At 44.0% G+C, this 17,827-nt stretch overlaps 1 protein-coding gene across 1 annotated transcript; it reads left to right on the plus strand.

Moving 5' to 3' along the window:
* The first annotated feature begins 492 nt into the window (after positions 1 to 492).
* Positions 493 to 17,427, plus strand: LOC144101148 (sulfotransferase 1B1-like). The gene is made up of 2 exons (XM_077634188.1): positions 493 to 595; positions 13,553 to 17,427. The coding sequence occupies exon 2, from the start codon at positions 13,581 to 13,583 to the stop codon at positions 14,532 to 14,534; it is 954 nt and encodes a 317-aa protein (XP_077490314.1). The 5' UTR covers positions 493 to 595; positions 13,553 to 13,580; the 3' UTR covers positions 14,535 to 17,427.
* The last annotated feature ends 400 nt before the right edge of the window (positions 17,428 to 17,827 follow it).

Here is a 17,827-nt window from a genome sequence, read left to right on the forward strand (position 1 = left end):
AGATCATTCGCCTATGGTGTGGTTTATGGGGGTTTAAAATCCCGAAGCGATCAGGCTATCAGGAAGGCCGTAGTGAAAGGTTCCGGAAATTTCGACCACCTGGGGTTCTTTAACGTGCCCTGACATTGCACAGTACACGGGCCTCCAGAATTTTGCTTCCATCGAAATTCGACCGCCGCGGCCGGGATCGAATCCGCGTCTTTGGGGTCAGCAGCCGAGCTCCATAACAACTGAGCCACCGCGGAGGTTGCATTCGCCTATCATTCAAGCTGCTTAGCTGGCTGACTTGCTCCGGCAACCAATCTACAACGTAGCGGCTTGCTGGGTCACTGGTAAAAAACTGCATCCGGCGGCGCCTAGTATCCGTACCGCTGCCACTCGCGGCCACCCTCAACTGAGAGCGCGCGAAGCACCGCCGAGATAAACCGCGGATAGCGCGTACGTCTACCTGGATGTACGTACGTACTAGAAAGAGTGGGGCGTTGGTCGCCTATCGCGTCACAAACAACTCTGGCTGCTGGGTATTAGTTGCCCGACATCGGGGACGGTGGAATCAGCCAGCACAATACAAATTGCTTGGAGCCGCCAGAGATCGGTAGGCTTTGCTCTATTCTTCGTCCAAGTTTGCTTTGCTTTTATTTTTCCGCGGATTGTCATATTGAAGTAGGTGTCGTTGCTTTCTGGCGACCAGTGTGCCTTCTCTAGACGTGTGATGCATTTCTAGCGTACATCTGTGAAGACCGAATCTTCGGCTTCGTAACTTCCTAACCTAGTGTTCATTAAGGCTACACACAAGTTAATTCAGGAAGTCTAAGTTAGTATCGAAAATGTTAATTTTTGTTTTTAGGAGTGCTATCATTTCATTTAGTCGGCCCCTACAAAGCGCTTGTTTGATTCAGATTGATAAATGATCGGAAGGAATTTAACTGTGGTCGTGTATGCTGTGCAAGTTGCAGCTGGTATCTAAGTGCCGGTGGCACCTTACAGGAGGCTTTGACCTTGCATTGCCCCAAACTTTCTCTTAAAAAAAACAAAATCTATTCAAAATTATTATCACAAGTAAAATCTACTGCTGTTTTAAGAAATTAGATCAGGGCTTCTTTATTTGAAGCCTGTGACAGAGGAAATGTGCGTCAATCTACTTAGTTTCATTGGGTTTATATAGAACAAAAGCCGTATATGCGTCAAGAAACATTTAGAATTGCTGAAATGCAAGCTACGCATATGCTTGTCTAGCAACAAGACGTTCAAAGGCAGACGGTAGAGTAGGCTAAAATAATTTTTGTGTTTTTTTTTGCACTGAAAAACGATATATATATATATATATATATATATATATATATATATATATATATATATATATATATATATATATATATATATATATATATACCGACAACCAAAGAGCGAATAACGCGATGGCCGGAAAACATTATAATCGGGTTACTGCAAAACGCTGTATAAAAATAGCGTATGAAAAGGCACGCACACGCTTCGGGAATCTTTATGTAAATAGCAGGCAGTACGTAAATTTACTGTTCACATCATGGTTTAGCTTAACCTATGCTAACAGAAATGCAGAAACAACGAAAGATTCAGTTGTGCGGTCTAATGTTAGAATCGAGCGTTTCGTCTCACTTTAACGGAGGCAAATCGCCAAACTCAACAGCAGGCAGCGCAATAAGGTTGTGTATTCTTCGGGCTCTTGCCAGGTGAATTAGGGCAAAATGCTAAAGCGAGATTTGCGAGAAATGATTGCGGCGAAAAATGTAGCAAAATCAAGTAATTCTCTATAGATGGAATTTTGTTCCTTTCAGACTCCTTTGCCAATTTAGTGACTAGGACCCAAGTACGCTGAACTGAAGAGCTTGTGTTCTCAATCCTGAATAGTCTCAAACAGTGTTGCCTGCAAGCACACTTGGCAACAGGCTCTCCCTTAGTAACTCAATAGCATTTGTGATATATTATCGCTCAGTACTATCAGCCTCTTGATAGCAGCGCAAACATGATTTGTACAAAATACTTAAGGAGGAAATGCTTTCAGCAAAAATGTTTGCATTTCTCGATGTATTACGCAAAATTTTTACGCATTTTATAAATAATTTTAATGACACTATAAAAAATTCCACTATTACATCTCGAAAACATAGTTTTCCAAAGCATATTTTGCCTCACAATATTGGGAAAAGCTACAGAGTTAAGAAGGCAGGTTTAGCACTAATTGTTTGCAGCTGGCGTGCTACAAGCCAAGACAATCTTAGAATTTTTTTGGAAAGCACAAATTTTGGTTTGAATTTTTGTGAAGCAGTGCCGGTTGACATATTTACAGTGAGCGGAAAGTTTCATACTACAAATTTGAAATTTATAAATTAAAAAAAAAACTCAGAATACCTTCCCCCGCATTACAGCCGTAGCAGGCCAACAAAAAAAACGTGGTATAATTATACACAACAGTCATGATGAAACGTGCTCCGCAAGGAAAATACCTGGGCAGAAAGTTGCAACGCAGAACATCCATTGTTTCAGCGTTTCCCCGCAATTCACAGACGCCGCGGTTAATGAAACAATTTTCTTTGAGGCCTTACAGGCCGATTTATCAATGAAACTTCAAGGCACCATGACAAACAAGGCATGCCAGCGGCTACAATAATAATAAAAAAATGCATTTTTCTTTCTTTCAAATTAAAAATTCGCGTGACCATTTAAGAAAACAACCTTGTCGGAATCGCCCTAATACTGCAATGTGACTAGGTGATTTCAAATATTATCAAGCAATGGCCACTACTAGCCTAAGCTCTGGATTTATCTAATAATTTTCCAAGTCTATGCCTGATCATTGGAAAGAAGGGTGCTACAAATATTTTTCCCGTAAATAAATATATTGGGAAGCAAATAAATTCTTAACAATGAAAATGTGGACTTTCGTGCGTCCGTGCAAGTCATTTTTTTAATTCGGTTACCAATGACGGAAGATATATGAGGAGAGACATGAAACGTTTAACATCAAACTGATAATTGCGACAAAACGCGCTTTGTTAGTTTCGAAGCTTGCCAGATATTTATGTGTTGTACCAGAGTGATGGAAATTTTCTCTTGCTAAAATACAAGGTTTTAATCTGAAAGACGAAAAAGATATCACCACGAGCATCTAACGGTGAACTCTACACAAACGTGTAGGCTAGCCAGTAAATTTTCATCGACACGTCTATCACGTAACAAGATATATTATTATGGAAACGGCAATAAGCTACAGAACCAAAACGAAATTTGAATTCGACTTAAAAAGCACATATACCTATAAGTATTCCGTCCTGATATTCTACTTGGTGTAGGTATTCTTGAGCGTTTAATACATGTTGCATAATTATTCTGGAATAGTACGTACAGCACCTCGTGAAGAGACCATTTTTCACACACACAGCTGTTTCGTTGTTCTTTCTCCTAAATTACATAAAACATGTAGCTAGAAAGAGGTCAGGTAGATCTGTTTCTTGAAAACGAAGTCAACAAATGAGACGGAAAATTCAGGCTCTTTTAAAGCGTTTAGACAAGAGGACTTGTCTTCTACTCGTAGTCACGTGCGTGTAGGTATTTATAGCGATAAGAAATTAGTAATTACTGCAGAGAGCGTATAGGTAATCTGCACAATTTCACGGTTTTACATTTTTTTGTAACATATGTGTTCTTGCAGCACTGAAGTTTTTAGCTAATCTTGGAAGATTATTTATCCACTGGTATATATTTTTACACAAAAGAAAATACAATTTATCAACATAAAATCTCACTCAATAGTTTCAAATGATGATTAAATATTGTCGCTATTTTTATGTCATATGCGGGCACGCTTCATTGTCGAAACATACATCAACGCTACAAAGATGCACATATATACCCCTCTGCAAGGCACGCTACACAATTTAAGCGTGAAAACGCTATTTCTAAAACGTCTATAAATCACTGGCTTTTGTTCTTTTAATGGCGTAGTAAATGATTAACTATATTTTTATATATTTTGTGCTATATTTTATGATTTATATTTTGCAGCAGCACAAATGGTGCAACGAATTAAAGCAGCGGCTGAGCCATCGTGTGCAGTAATACATTCATATACTTTTTTTACACTTATTGCAAGGGCACAGTAAGCGGAAATAGTCATTCAAGCAGAAAACTATATACATATTGTCGGAACTTGAGTACACCTTCATTATTTTAAGCGTGTCAGTCTACCTTATAAGTATATAACTTCTAGTCCAAAGTGCCTTCTTATATATATATATATATATATATATATATATACTAGTAGTAGCAAACACAGGACATACTTGACTGCTTGAAATAACATAGAGTGAACTATACGCTTCATTTAAGGAAACATTTTTTATTTTACTCGACGTTTCGATCGGAGAACCATATAAATAGTCGCTTTGGGACCTTAAACCCAATAATATATATATATATATATATATATATATATATATATATATATATATATATATATATGCTACGATGAAAAACTGCCTCGACTGCTGATATCATAAAAGAATTGAAGTACACTTGTAGAAACTTTTATATATATATATATATATATATATATATATATATATATATATATATATATATATATATATATATATATATATATATATATATATATATATATATATATATATATATATAAAGATAAGATAGATAGATAGATAGATAGATAGATAGATAGATAGATAGATAGATAGATAGATAGATAGATAGATAGATAGATAGATAGATAGATAGATAGATAGATAGATAGATAGATAGATAGATAGATAGATAGATAGATAGATAGATAGATAGATTCACAGGCAGGAAATATTAGCAAAAGTAAAGGTATTCAAAAAGAGAAATGAGCCTTGCCGAAAGGATATATTCGAACACCTTATCAAAAACGGCAGGCCAAACTTCACAATGCAGTCGATACTGGATACCTGGCGAGGTTCTAAAAACAATTTTTCTTATCGATTTAGCAGGCACTTCTATAACATTACTACTGTGCATGCATCGAAGGCACAATCTGTTACGCGACGGAAGTTAGCTATTGAGAACTAGTAATGCTATGGTACAAGTGATTCCATTCGCTAATGAAAAGGGTAAAGAAAGGGTTTGAACGTGTCATGAAACACATACTCGGTTAGAGTTCATGGTAGAGAGAGGTTGGTCAGATGGTTCTTCATAATCGCAAAGTGAACAAGGGAGGGAAAAACTTAGGGCGCTTGCCAACGTTTGAACAACTGGGCTTTTCTTCGTCTGGGCTAAACGTTCATCATTGGCGGTGTTTAAATAGGGTCATCCCTATGAGAAATAACGCCTGGTGAAGGGGAGAAGGGTGTGAAGTGGGAATGGCGTTTGGATGGGGAGGGTGAATCTTGTCCAGGTATGATGGCTGCTACAGTTAAGTCTTTCGGCCCTGGTGACATCAAATAGCACCACAGGACAAATATTCGGCTCGCGACTGAGTAATGGATGGAAAGAGTGTTAATTTTTAATAGGATAGTTCCAATGGGATGCCTGTTGGTATTGGTGTCGCTGCTCACGTATTTTCACAACGCTCTCTAAGGAAGAAGTAGCAGCACAATAGACATGATGTGAAGAAGACGAGATGTAGCACACCTGTAGATTTTGTTTATTCGGACAATGTGCCTGCTGGCATAACGTATTATATATATAGGTACACACTGAATTCTCGCAGAAGGTGCACGAACAACCATTAGTGCTGCCCAAAAATTCATTCTTCTACATCTGGCGGACGGCCTGGGGGTGGTCCGCACCGGAGCAGGAGTTTCTGCCGGATAGCACGCAGAGGGGCAGCATTGTCCCCGTAGAAGTTGGGGCCTCTTGAAGGGAACGTGGTGGAGCTAATTCGCCACTTCCTCCATTCACCAAAGCTTCTGTGGGGTGGGCATGTCGATTTATCCATCGTATACTTAACGTGAGGGCGAATTTTTCAATTATGTCCTGAATTAGTTGTACCAGTAGGTCGGGTTTTATTTGTTTGCTCTTATTTTTAAATATTTTGTGAAACGCCTATCCAATCTCAAAGCCGCGTCGTAAATGTTTTTGAATGCATAAGAGTTGTGCTGCAACATGTTTTTGACATGTGAAATTTTGACAGCATCAGGGCTCAGCGGTTATCAGCGGTGGTCATTGAGTGATGATAGGTAATCTTTCTAGAGGAAGCCCTCCTAATTTTCTGGCAGATGCACCTTTACTGATGAGTATGTTCGACTACTGACGTGACTGCTCTTCGCGGCCAAGAGACAAAATGTTAAAATTAGCTGTTTGATGAATTAGGAAATAGAAAGTTTTACTATCCTAGAAGGCGAATCTGTATGAAGGTTAGAGCCTGGAAGTGACAATCCGGGTAGAGTGCGCGGCTGCTTGTGCCGAGATGGCCATGATTGTGCGTAGTTTACGAATTTTGAAGGTGTATTTGGTACTGGTTGTGCTATAGTTCAAAAGAAAAGTGCGGCGTTGTTTTGCTCTTGACGATAATGTAGCAACGTAGGATGAAGCTGGGAGCAAAGTCGGGAAATGGGTGCGCGTCTGTTTCTTAGGAATTATTTGGGATGGGTTTCTTTCCATCACCTCAAATTTGTGATGTTAGTGTCTTACTGGGGGAACCAGATGGTGTTCGAGTATTCCTCAGGTAATCTTACATGGTTGTGTAAGCCTGGAGTTTCTTAAATCTTCACCATTGTCTTCACGGTTTAGTAATTCATTTTAATGTGAAACGTCTGAAATTGGTTTAGCGCGGTAAAGCACACTCTGACTCTTTTGCACAAAGCGGGGTCAGAATTCAATTTTACATCAAATCGACCCCCAAAACAAGAAACCAGGCCAGGCGAGAGCTTGTACCAATTCTATATATATGCAGGAATTTACATTTATGCCGCTCAACAGAAATAAAAACGTACATAGTTGCAGAACCTAGAACATGTAAACGCAATTTATGAGTAATGCGAAGCTCTCGTATTGTGGTGCGATGTTTTTCAATATCGTATTTTGGCAAAATATTTATTCCTCACACGGTCTCTCGTAGTATTAGCCATAACGACCTCCAGCAAAAAAAAAAAACTGCAGTAATTCACATGTTTGTAATGCTTACAGATCGTCATTTATTGAAGTCTAACTTGACAAAACATAAAGGCTATTATTAGTACTTTATCACTTTGGTGCGAAATCTATAGCCTTTGCGTTTTTGTGAAGAGTCGGTACTTTAAATTTCAAGCCATTGGCAAAAACATAAACTCGACAAAAGCTCTGAGAGAAAAACAAAACGAAAACTGTGGCTGGAAGTTTTGGCGAGCGTAGGTCCCTGTCCAGTGGCAATAAATTTCTCTCGCAAGACCAGATTCCGCAGTACTTTGGGATTATTTTTATTTGATTATCCGAAAATAATACACAGGTGGATTTCATATCATTTACCGGCAAGTTCTGTAGTATAGAGCCAGGATAAACTTCCTAGGAATAAAGATTCCTGTTTTTACATACTCTTTCAAAATTAGCAACGAAACTTCTTGTGCGACTGTCTCTCAAAATATTAGACAATAGAATAAAAGTTTCAACTCGGCAAGACGATCCGGACGGATATTGCGGTAATTATAAACGCCCTCTAAAGAATTCCAAGCATGTCCCCGCGAGAGTTTTTGAGTTACTCCTAAACAAAGGTGATGAAAACAGCGGTCTCCATAAATATACGCTTTGTTTGAAGATATTGTAACGTGCTTCCACAGAACCTCGACGGAAGAAGCAGAAGATGAAGGACTGACCCGCGGAAAAAGAGGAAGAAAAAGAGAGAGCTGAAGGACGCTGCTAGGCTTCCTGCTTCCATCCTGCTTCGACCGGTCCCCTCTTTGAATAAACCCCCGTGCGTGCAAAGCACGTAACAGGTTGGTGAGAGGTGCCGGGTATCGACCACGGAGCATTCCATCTACCGAAGGAGCCGTAGACTCGCAGGCTTCCCACCACTGCCATCGGACATGCCTGGAGACGACAATGCTGAGCAACCCGGGCTATCCACAGCGAACAACTGGCCACATTATCGAGAGCCCCGCACATTTTTTGGAAAACCTGAAGAGGACGTTGACGAGTGGCTGAAACACTACGAGCGGGTGAGCAAATACAATCGATGGAACGCTGCTACTAAACTGGCTAACGTTGTGTTTTTCCTTGCCGCCACTGCCCTTGACTGGTTCGACAATCATGAGGATACACTGAGTTCATGGGCTACCTTTACGACCGAGATAAAGAAAAATTTTGGGGATGAATCGGCAAAGAAGAAGTGTGCGGAACAGACATTGCTTCACCGCGCGCAAGTACCCGGAGAAACTTGCACGGCATACATCGAAGCCATCTTAAAGTTATGCAAGCTAGTTAACTCCAGAATGCTTGAAGAAGACAAAGTCGGCCACCTTCTAAAAGGAATTGCGGAAGATGTTTACAATTTCCTGATTAGCAAAGAGAGCCTGAGCACCACCGCTGACGTTATAGAACATTGCAGAACATTTGAAGCTCTTAAGCTGCGTCGAATCACCCCTAAATTCGGAAGATTGGCCAATGTCACCTCTATAGCCAGTGTTGAAGCCAGTCCTCCAAATTCTATGGCTGATATGATTCGAGAGATTGTGCGCGAGGAATTGTCCAGATCCCGGGATACCTTCTGCCACACACAATATCTGCGGCACAGTTCTGCACCGGAGGAAGATGTTGCCGCCCTGTCGACTCCGTGGGCTCCACCCAACGGCACTTTGCCCATGGACGATCGGAACATTGCCCAACGTTATCGCCACCAGCCGACAGAAAGGAGGCCCACCTACCCAGAAGACGTGGTTCGTCAGCAGCGAGATCCTGGCTTCAGCCAACGTCGCGACTTTGTTCGCCAGGACTCTTATGGCGGTCGCTGGCGCTCTCAACCTTTGTGCTACCGGTGTGGCATTGCAGGGCATATCGCTAGATATTGCCGCCGTCGTTTCCCAACTTCTCAAGACTGCCAATCCCCGGCGAATACTTACGGGCAACTGCACACCGCGCAGCAGAGACCCCCAACGTCCGCTTGGGACCCGTACCGTCCGAGCAATTTGCGGAGTTCATCACCCGCATCTGACCGCAGTGTGACGCCGCCACCTCAGCGCCAACGGCGGTCACCTTCTCCTCGACGTCGTGCATCCCCTCCGCCTCCGGGAAACTAGGAGGCGCGGCCGATGGAGGTGAGGCCGCCGGCGAGTCGATGACATCCAATCTACCTCTGCCCGTGTTTATGTTGAAGAACAAACTGGAAGTGTTTATTGATGGTGTGAAAACAATGGCTCTTGTGGACACTGGTGCTACCGTATCCGTTATGAGTTTGAGGTTTAAGAATCGTTTAGGTAGGAAAGTGATGTTTAGTGGTGACCGTGCAGCGTTATTCCGTGGTGTCGGTGGTGAACCTTTGGTTCTACTTGGTGTGTGTGCTTCGGATGTTGTTATTGGTGGTCTAACGTTTAGAACAGAATTCGCAGTGCTACCACGGTCAACGCATGATGTGATTCTTGGGATTGATTTTCTGCAAGAGTGTGGTGCAACTTTAGACTGTCGTACGGGAGAAGTTGCTTTGAATTCTTCGTTACTTTCAGCTCTTGTGGATAACTCGACACCGGATTTTGGAGCATTTGCGGTGGAAGAAGATACTATTGTACCAGCTTTCTCTGCAGCATTCGTGCGGGTTTCCTCTATTCACAATCAGTGCGAATCTTTTGAAGCTGTGGTAGAGCCTACGACACTCGCCTGCTCTAAGAAGAGTATCGTCGTGCCTCGTTGCGTCGTTCCCGTGGTGAGAGGCCGTACCGAGCTGTGGACAGTGAACCACTCTGAAGAGCCAGCTGTGTTGCCCCGGGGCCTCAAACTCGCCCGTTTCGAGGAAGGTGTGTCAGGTTTCGTCGCGGCGTTAACCAACTCTGTCAGTGAGCAGCACGTGAAAAGAGATATGGAGACCCAAGTTAAGGCTATGATTAATCAAACTCTTTCCCCAACCGAGCGTCGCACTCTAGTGGAACTCCTTCTGAAACACGTGTTCGTGTTCGACTTTGCCAAAGACGATTCAACACCACCGCCTACCAGTCGTATTCATCACACGATCAACACCGGCTCCGCACCTCCTATACGCCAGAAGCCCTATCGAGTCTCAGCCACTGAACGTAAGTTAATAGATGACCAAGTTCAAGAGATGCTAAAGCGAGGCATAATTCGAGAATCCTCCAGTCCTTGGGCGGCTCCAGTTATCCTTGTTAAGAAAAAAGATGGCACATGGAGGTTCTGTGTTGACTACCGTCGCTTAAATACGGCCACGAAGAAGGACGTCTACCCGCTTCCACGTATAGATGACGCAATTGATTGTCTGCACTCCGCTTCATACTTTTCTTCTATTGATTTGAGATCCGGCTACTGGCAAATCCCCGTGCACGCTGCAGATAGGGAAAAAACGGCATTCATTACACCAGACGGACTTTACGAGTTCAACGTTATGCCTTTCGGATTATGTAATGCACCTGCAACATTCGAGCGGTTCATGGATACAATCCTGCGTGGCCTCAAGTGGCAAATTTGTTTATGTTATCTGGACGACGTTGTAATTTTTGGCAAAACGTTTAGTGAGCACAACCGCCGTCTGGATATTGTGCTTGATTGCATGGAACGAGCTGGCCTTATCCTCAATTCCAAGAAATGTCATTTTGGGAACCGTGAAACAATTGTTCTTGGTCATTTAGTTGATAAAGAAGGTGTTCGACCAGATCCAAAGAAAATTGAAGCTGTCAAAAGTTTTACGGTGCCTCAATCAGTGAAAGAGCTGCAGAGTTTTTTAGGGCTCTGCTCGTACTTTCGACGCTTTATAGCGTGGTTTGCGGACATCGCTTACCCACTCACGTGTTTGCTGCATAAAGATGCACCGTTCAATTGGACCAGCGAATGTGACGCAGCTTTCCGGCATCTGAAATTTCTTTTGACCTCGGGCCCCATCCTACGCCACTTCTGCCCATCTGCACCAATTGAAGTGCACACGGATGCAAGTGGTATCGGTATCGGCGCTGTACTTATACAACGCCATGGTCACGATCAGCACGTGGTAGCATATGCCAGCCGTTCGTTGAGTAAGAGCGAAAGAAATTACACGGTTACTGAGCAAGAATGTCTCGCCGTTGTTTTCGCTGTACAGCGCTTCCGCTCCTATCTGTACGGGAATGCTTTCACCGTCGTGACCGACCACCACTCGCTTTGCTGGTTAGTGAGTCTTCGTGACCCCTGTGGCCGGCTTGCTCGATGGGCTTTGCGCCTACAAGAATTTAATTTCACTGTTGTGCATAAAAGCGGCCGTAAACACTCAGATGCCGATTGTCTTTCCCGTTTGCCGCTTCTAACGACTGAGGACGACGCAGACAACTTTGATGAATACTTGTCGTCACTTTCACAAGCCTTCCCCGATCTTCAAGTTTTTCGAACTGAGCAACGCAAGGACCAAACATTAACCTCTTTGTTTGATGCCGCTCAAGATTCTGTAAAGAATACTTTTTGCATTCGCGACGGTTTGCTTTATAAGAAGAATTTCGCTTCTGGAGGAGCACGCATGCTTCTTGTCGTACCCGAAAGCCTACGCATCACAGTTCTTGAAATGATGCACGACGACGCCACGTCTGGGCACTTGGGAGTGACACGCACACTCCACCGCACACAACAACGATTTTACTGGCCTAACATGCGTTCAACCATCCAGCACTATGTAGCCAGCTGTGTGCAATGCCAGCGCTTTAAGCTGCCGACTTCAAGTCCACCGGGCAAATTGCGGCCAATCACACCTCCAACAGCCCCGTTTGAGCAAGTTGGCATTGACCTCCTTGGACCTTTCCCACGATCCTCTAAAGGAAATCGATGGATTCTTGTGTGCGTAGACCACTTAACCCGTTATTGTGAGACAGCCGCGATACCAGTTGCTACTGCGTCTGAAGTATCTAACTTCTTACTTCGATTCGTCATTCTTCGGCACGGCCCTCCTGCAGTTCTCATTAGCGACCGTGGACGTCAATTTACAGCGGACGTTGTTGAACTTCTCCGCCTCAGCAGCTGTAGTTTTCGCCACTCCACGCCATATCATCCCCAAACGAACGGTGTGGTAGAACGCACTAATCGTACGCTCACCACCATGCTTGCCATGTACGTCGCTGCAGATCATAAGGACTGGGATGGCGTACTCCCGTTCATCACTCATGCGTACAACACCGCGCAACATGAGACAACTGGCTACAGCCCCTTTTACCTGCTCTATGCTCGCTCGCCTCGCTGCGGCCTTGACACCATGCTACCATTTTTCATCCACGATGAACCTTCTCTTGCGACCACACTCTGCAGAGCTGAAGAAGCTCGCCAGCTTGCCCGCGTTCGAATTTTATCTTCGCAAGAGCGTTCCAAGAACCGCTACGACGTCCAACACCAAGAAGTTTCTTATGTTCCTGGTGACATTGTGTGGTTGTGGACCCCTCTACGCAAGCGTGGTCTGTGTCAGAAACTGCTATCCCACTACACTGGACCATTTGTTGTGTTGGAGTGCATAAGTGACGTTAATTACGTTATAGCACGACTAACTGCTAGTGGTCGACGGTCACGCCAATCTCAGGTGGTGCATGTAGCCCGCCTCAAGCGATTCCATCCCAGACGGTCTGTTTAACTCGCCCGACGGGCATCGTCTGCGAGGAGGGAAATGTAACGTGCTTCCACAGAACCTCGACGGAAGAAGCAGAAGATGAAGGACTGACCCGCGGAAAAAGAGGAAGAAAAAGAGAGAGCTGAAGGACGCTGCTAGGCTTCCTGCTTCCATCCTGCTTCGACCGGTCCCCTCTTTGAATAAACCCCCGTGCGTGCAAAGCACGTAACAATATATTCGTCAGACCAGCATTATTGTGTTGTATGTTTTGTCACTTACGAACATTTATATAGTGCACAATAAGTGGAGAAGATCTGAAAAAAAATATGAAAATCATATTTAGTCATTCATTTTTCCTGCAGTTGTTTACATGCTGCTGTGTGGATTGCAGTCCGTTAAATGATCACGATCTTAGCTTTTAAATAGCAACCTCCAAAGTTGGTCAGGTTGTTTTGTGCAGCAAGTTCGGGAAAATTTAGAGGAACCAATATTTCGAAATCGTCGAAACCTGCTGGGTGCACTTTCTGGCTCACACAGAAATAAAATATTAAAATTCCAGCCTCCCCTGGTGACGCATATCTATCTATTTGTGCGCCAGAAAAGTTGTCAAAAATAGTAGTGCGTGTATGCACGAGAACCGATTTCTTGGTGGTCGGCAACATATTGTACTGCCAGAATATTTTTCACGACAAAAAAATTTGCACATATGTTTTTTTGTATGTTTCAGCGAATGACGCATAAAAATTGAAAGTGACAAAAAATTTGAGCAGCGTTCCCTTGCAAGAGTTTGTCTGAAATTTACCGGTAATAATATATAATAACGCTCTTAAACGAATGCTTGATTTCCAGAACCCAGACTGCCCGACAATTTGCAGCCATGGCAGGTCGCAGACCGTATCGTCAAATCATCGACGGTGAGCCGAGATGTCCATGGCTAAATCCTGCAATCTTCCAGAAAAGCTTGTCCTTTCGTGCGACGAAGGGTGACCTCGTGCAGAGCTCCTTCGTAAAGAGCGGGGCACATTACGTCCAGTACATCATTCAGCTAATACTGAAGCACGGAGAACCCGTAAGGACGTACTACGAGTTCACCAGCAACACTCGCCTTCTCGAATACATGGACTGCGCGGACTGGACGTCATCCCTTCCCATGAGGTTGTTTTTTACGCACCAGCCTTTACGCCGTGAGACGATGAACGATGAGGCCAAGTATGTCTACGTGGCCCGCAACCCATGGGACGTGTGCGCATCTTTGTTCCGCATGATTACAGATATCAGTATCTACCGGTTTCAGGATGGCACGTTCGAGGAGTTCCTAGAACCATTCATGGAAGGCGACCTGGGTTATGGGGACTACTTCGACCACGTTGCTTCAGGATACGCGCAGAAGGACAAATCGAATGTGTTTTTTCTTACTTACGAAGAACTCAAGAAGGACACGCGAGGCACCGTGATAAGAGTGGCTTACTTTTTGGGCGATTGTTACGGTCAAGCTTTGGAAGAAGACGAGCAGGTTTTGGAAAATATCCTGGAATGGTCGAAACCAGAGAACATGAGGAAAGTCATCGTGTGGGATCTGAAGGGAAACCAGACGGCCGGATGGGATGATCTCTTTGGTAGAAATGATTTGTCAAGCAAGCATGGCCACGAAGGAGACCATGCAAAGTACAGCTTAGTCAAAGAAGCAAGGGTAGGAAGCTGGAAGGATGTGTTCACGCCGAACCAGCTGGTTCGTTTTGAGAAGGCCATAAAAAACAAAGAAGGGAAGAACTGTTTCATGCACCTTTGGAATGATATTTGTCAAGAGGCGATTGAGATCTCAAGTGCATGAGTGCCACGAACTTCCCGTCGGCGCACTAGATTACGAATGCGAGTGCAACTACGTTATTTGAGACTGCAGAAGATGTACTGCAAGTATGCACTGAAACGCTCGGGAAATAGTCCAGCGAAACATATCGTTTGCGTTCTTTTCAATATTGTTTACCGCAGCTTGCACATACCACCGCTTCCGAGATTACTGAAACAGAGTTTGTGGATCACAGCGAGAACTTTATTTTATTGCTACACTCGCGCTCGTCGTTATCGCACAGAGCCCACGGAGATATGCCTTTCGGATCTGCCTGTACTGGCTGTGCCGAGCTCCGAACCGCCAGAAGGACCACTCGAATCAGGAAATACTTACATACCGGGCTGACAGCAGAGACTAGGGCGTTTTGCTGCTGAGCGCGACGTGGGCGGCTGAATTTCAATGGAGTCCAATCATAAAATATCGAGTTACATGGGAGTTCTCGGCAAAGGATCCTGCATGATCCAAGCATATCTGAGGCTTGTCAATAGTACGGCTCCTGCCGTAGCCACGGTCAAGCTTTAAACGGCAAATTCCTCAAACAACGAGAGTTTTTATTAAACTTCCAGATGTCCTTGAGAGACTTGTGGCTGCAGTTGGTTTCTCCAAAGGGTCAATTCAAAAATAAAGAGTTGTTTCAAAGAGTGCTAAGGCAACTTTTGGGTTCTTTATCAATTAAAACCAGTTGTGGCCTCGAATGCGATTTACAACGCTTGAAGTCTTTTTTTCTCTCTGATCTCCTGAGAACACTGGGATACTATTCTATTCTAAAAGCGTAAAAACTTTAACTCTAGTGTCAAGAGAGGAGTAACGGTCGCGCAAATGTATGCACGCCACCTCCATGTCTTCGATCGCTGCTAGGGGGACTTGCTTTCGAACCTGGTTATACGGCTCGTTAAAGCTTTCCTAGTTTTAATATTTAGAGATGAAGGGAAGAGAATCTGAAGTCTTCGAACGGTTCGCAATTTCAAAGTTATTTTTCCACGGCGCCGGACACTGTGCTCTACCAATTTATAAAAACGATTGCTCATGAGCACGGTCGTGAAATAAATAAAAGCGAAATTTAGGTGTCAGTATTACTGGTTTTCTCTTTTTAGAAAGGAACGCCTAGACTGATCAAAAAATGAGGCCAAAAAGGATATTCTCTTTATTTTTTCAGAAGAAAGCGGTGTATTGAATTCTCGTGGCCTGTTAATTCTTGATATTGATTCGGCCTGATAATTTTAAGAACACCGGAATCTGTTTTAGCCTAGCAGAGCTCTTCCGCCCTGCGCCTTACGGGTAGCAGGTGTCATAACATTGACTGCCTTGATATACCGTCGAGCTCACAAACAGTTCTGGAACTTTTCATCGGTATCTGGAGAGCTAAGTACAAAATGTGGTTGCTGAGTTTCTAGACTGTCATTTAGGAACACTGAAAACATTACCTAATTATATTTCGTCGTATTACAATAGTCATTCTTCTGTCCCAGCCAAGAATTGCCCTCACTTCTTGCCGTCGAGCAGTTGGCCGGCAGTTGTCTTGAAATAATTCTTAGCTATCCTTTTTGGTTTATCTTTAATTTCTCTAAGCCCAGAACATTTAGGCGGCACGGGCCGGGGTTTATCTTTAATTTCTCGAAGCCCGGAACATTTAGGCGGCACGGGCCGGGCAGCTTTATGTGTAGTTCCTTTTAGTGAAGTTCCATCGCCCACGTCATTTTTCCCTTATGATCAATGCCTGCCTGAGCAAATCTGTCATTGCAAAACACGTCAATGCAGGCACTTCCGTTGACTGCGTACTGCTATGCCGGCACGAACGCCAACTCTACTTACCGTAGATCGCGCAGTGGCGTGGAGAAAGGTCCACGAATAATCTCTACTGCAAAGCATCGCACCTACAAATAAATGATACGATTTTCGAGTTCTTTATTTATTTATTTATTTCACAGTAATGCAGGCAGCGCTGCTGTTCAACCAGGAGAGGTCACAAATGGAGCCTCTTTGAAGAGCGCTCAAACGTAGCAATACCAGCGCTTTCAACAGCAGATAACGGCAGACACCTCCTTTACTCAATGACATGTGGAAAAAAGGGTTTTTAGAAGAGAGCTTGGGTCTTGCAAGAAACGGGCCTACTGTTCTTGAGTGGCTGAGGCCTGACGGTCTATTCCGCGGCAGAAGCAAATATTTATTCTTGGCAAACCTATTTTGTGATCGTATATTATATGGAGGAATTTTAATTTTGCTATAGCTCGTCGTTCTTGGACAAACTCCAACACCTCGGAACAGCGTTCGTATATTTCGCACAGTACAGCTGGAACAATTAAGCACAGGCGCACTTTAGTTTTGTCTTTAGATGCATTCTATTACAAATACCGGTTTCTTTAAAGGGGGCTCCTGGTACTGGCCTGGAGTTCGTTCTAAGCCAGGACTGAATTAAACCAATAACAATATATAAGCGCTATTGAGAACACTAGTTGTCCTCTGCATCCGTCTGTGCTTTAATTTCTCTCCATATATCTATGAAAGTAGCTCGGTCGCCCTCAATTTTTATCTTCGCTTCCAGGCGCCCGAGTTTCTCCTGCGTGAAATACTCCCGCCATTGGCCCACCCTAGCACTTCTCACAACACTGTATTTTCCATTGTCTCCGTTGTATCCTATCTTATTCGTCACTCTGCTTCCATTCGTGCCTTGCCTCATGGTTACCACCATAAGATCCTTCATGTGTTCAGGTGTGCACCAGAGCAGTACTTTCTGGAGGACATCTGGGTCCGTCTCCAGAATAGTGCTGTAGTTTTTTCCCAGAAAAGCTGCCAGCGACAATACCACTTCCTTAGTGTTCTTCGCAAGTTCCTCGTAAGTTAGAAAGAAAACGTTTGAGTCATGTCTCAAGGAGTAACCTGCGCCTACCACATCAATATAGTTGCGTAGACCAAAGGTGTCCTCGAGGAAAGAGTCGAAAAAGAGTCGGAGACGACGCTCCTGCAACGAGCCCGGCAATACAATCGGGATGTAAGCACGCTTGGGCCCGCTGTTTCTTCGATGCCGCTAGGGAGTGATGGGGCCGTTTTACGGGACCTAATCAGGTCGATCGTCAGGGAGGAATTACAAGCCCTCCAGCTGCCTCCCAGCGTGCCGTCTGTTACATCGCTGTCTGAAGTCGTCCGGGACGAGGTGCGCCTAGCAGCACAGCAGCAACAACTGCCTGAGATCCCAAGACAGACTGAGGTCAGACCAACCTATGCATCTGTCCTCTGCCGGGCCCCAACGCCAGGCTACGACGTGAATACCGCGACTC

Source organism: Amblyomma americanum, chromosome 1 (assembly GCF_052857255.1).
Source record: "Amblyomma americanum isolate KBUSLIRL-KWMA chromosome 1, ASM5285725v1, whole genome shotgun sequence".
Taxonomy (NCBI): domain Eukaryota; kingdom Metazoa; phylum Arthropoda; class Arachnida; order Ixodida; family Ixodidae; genus Amblyomma; species Amblyomma americanum.

Excerpts from the sequence above, each read along its gene's own strand:
- LOC144101148 (XM_077634188.1), top strand. The coding sequence starts at position 13,581 with ATGGCAGGTCGCAGACCGTATCGTCAAATCATCGACGGTGAGCCGAGA.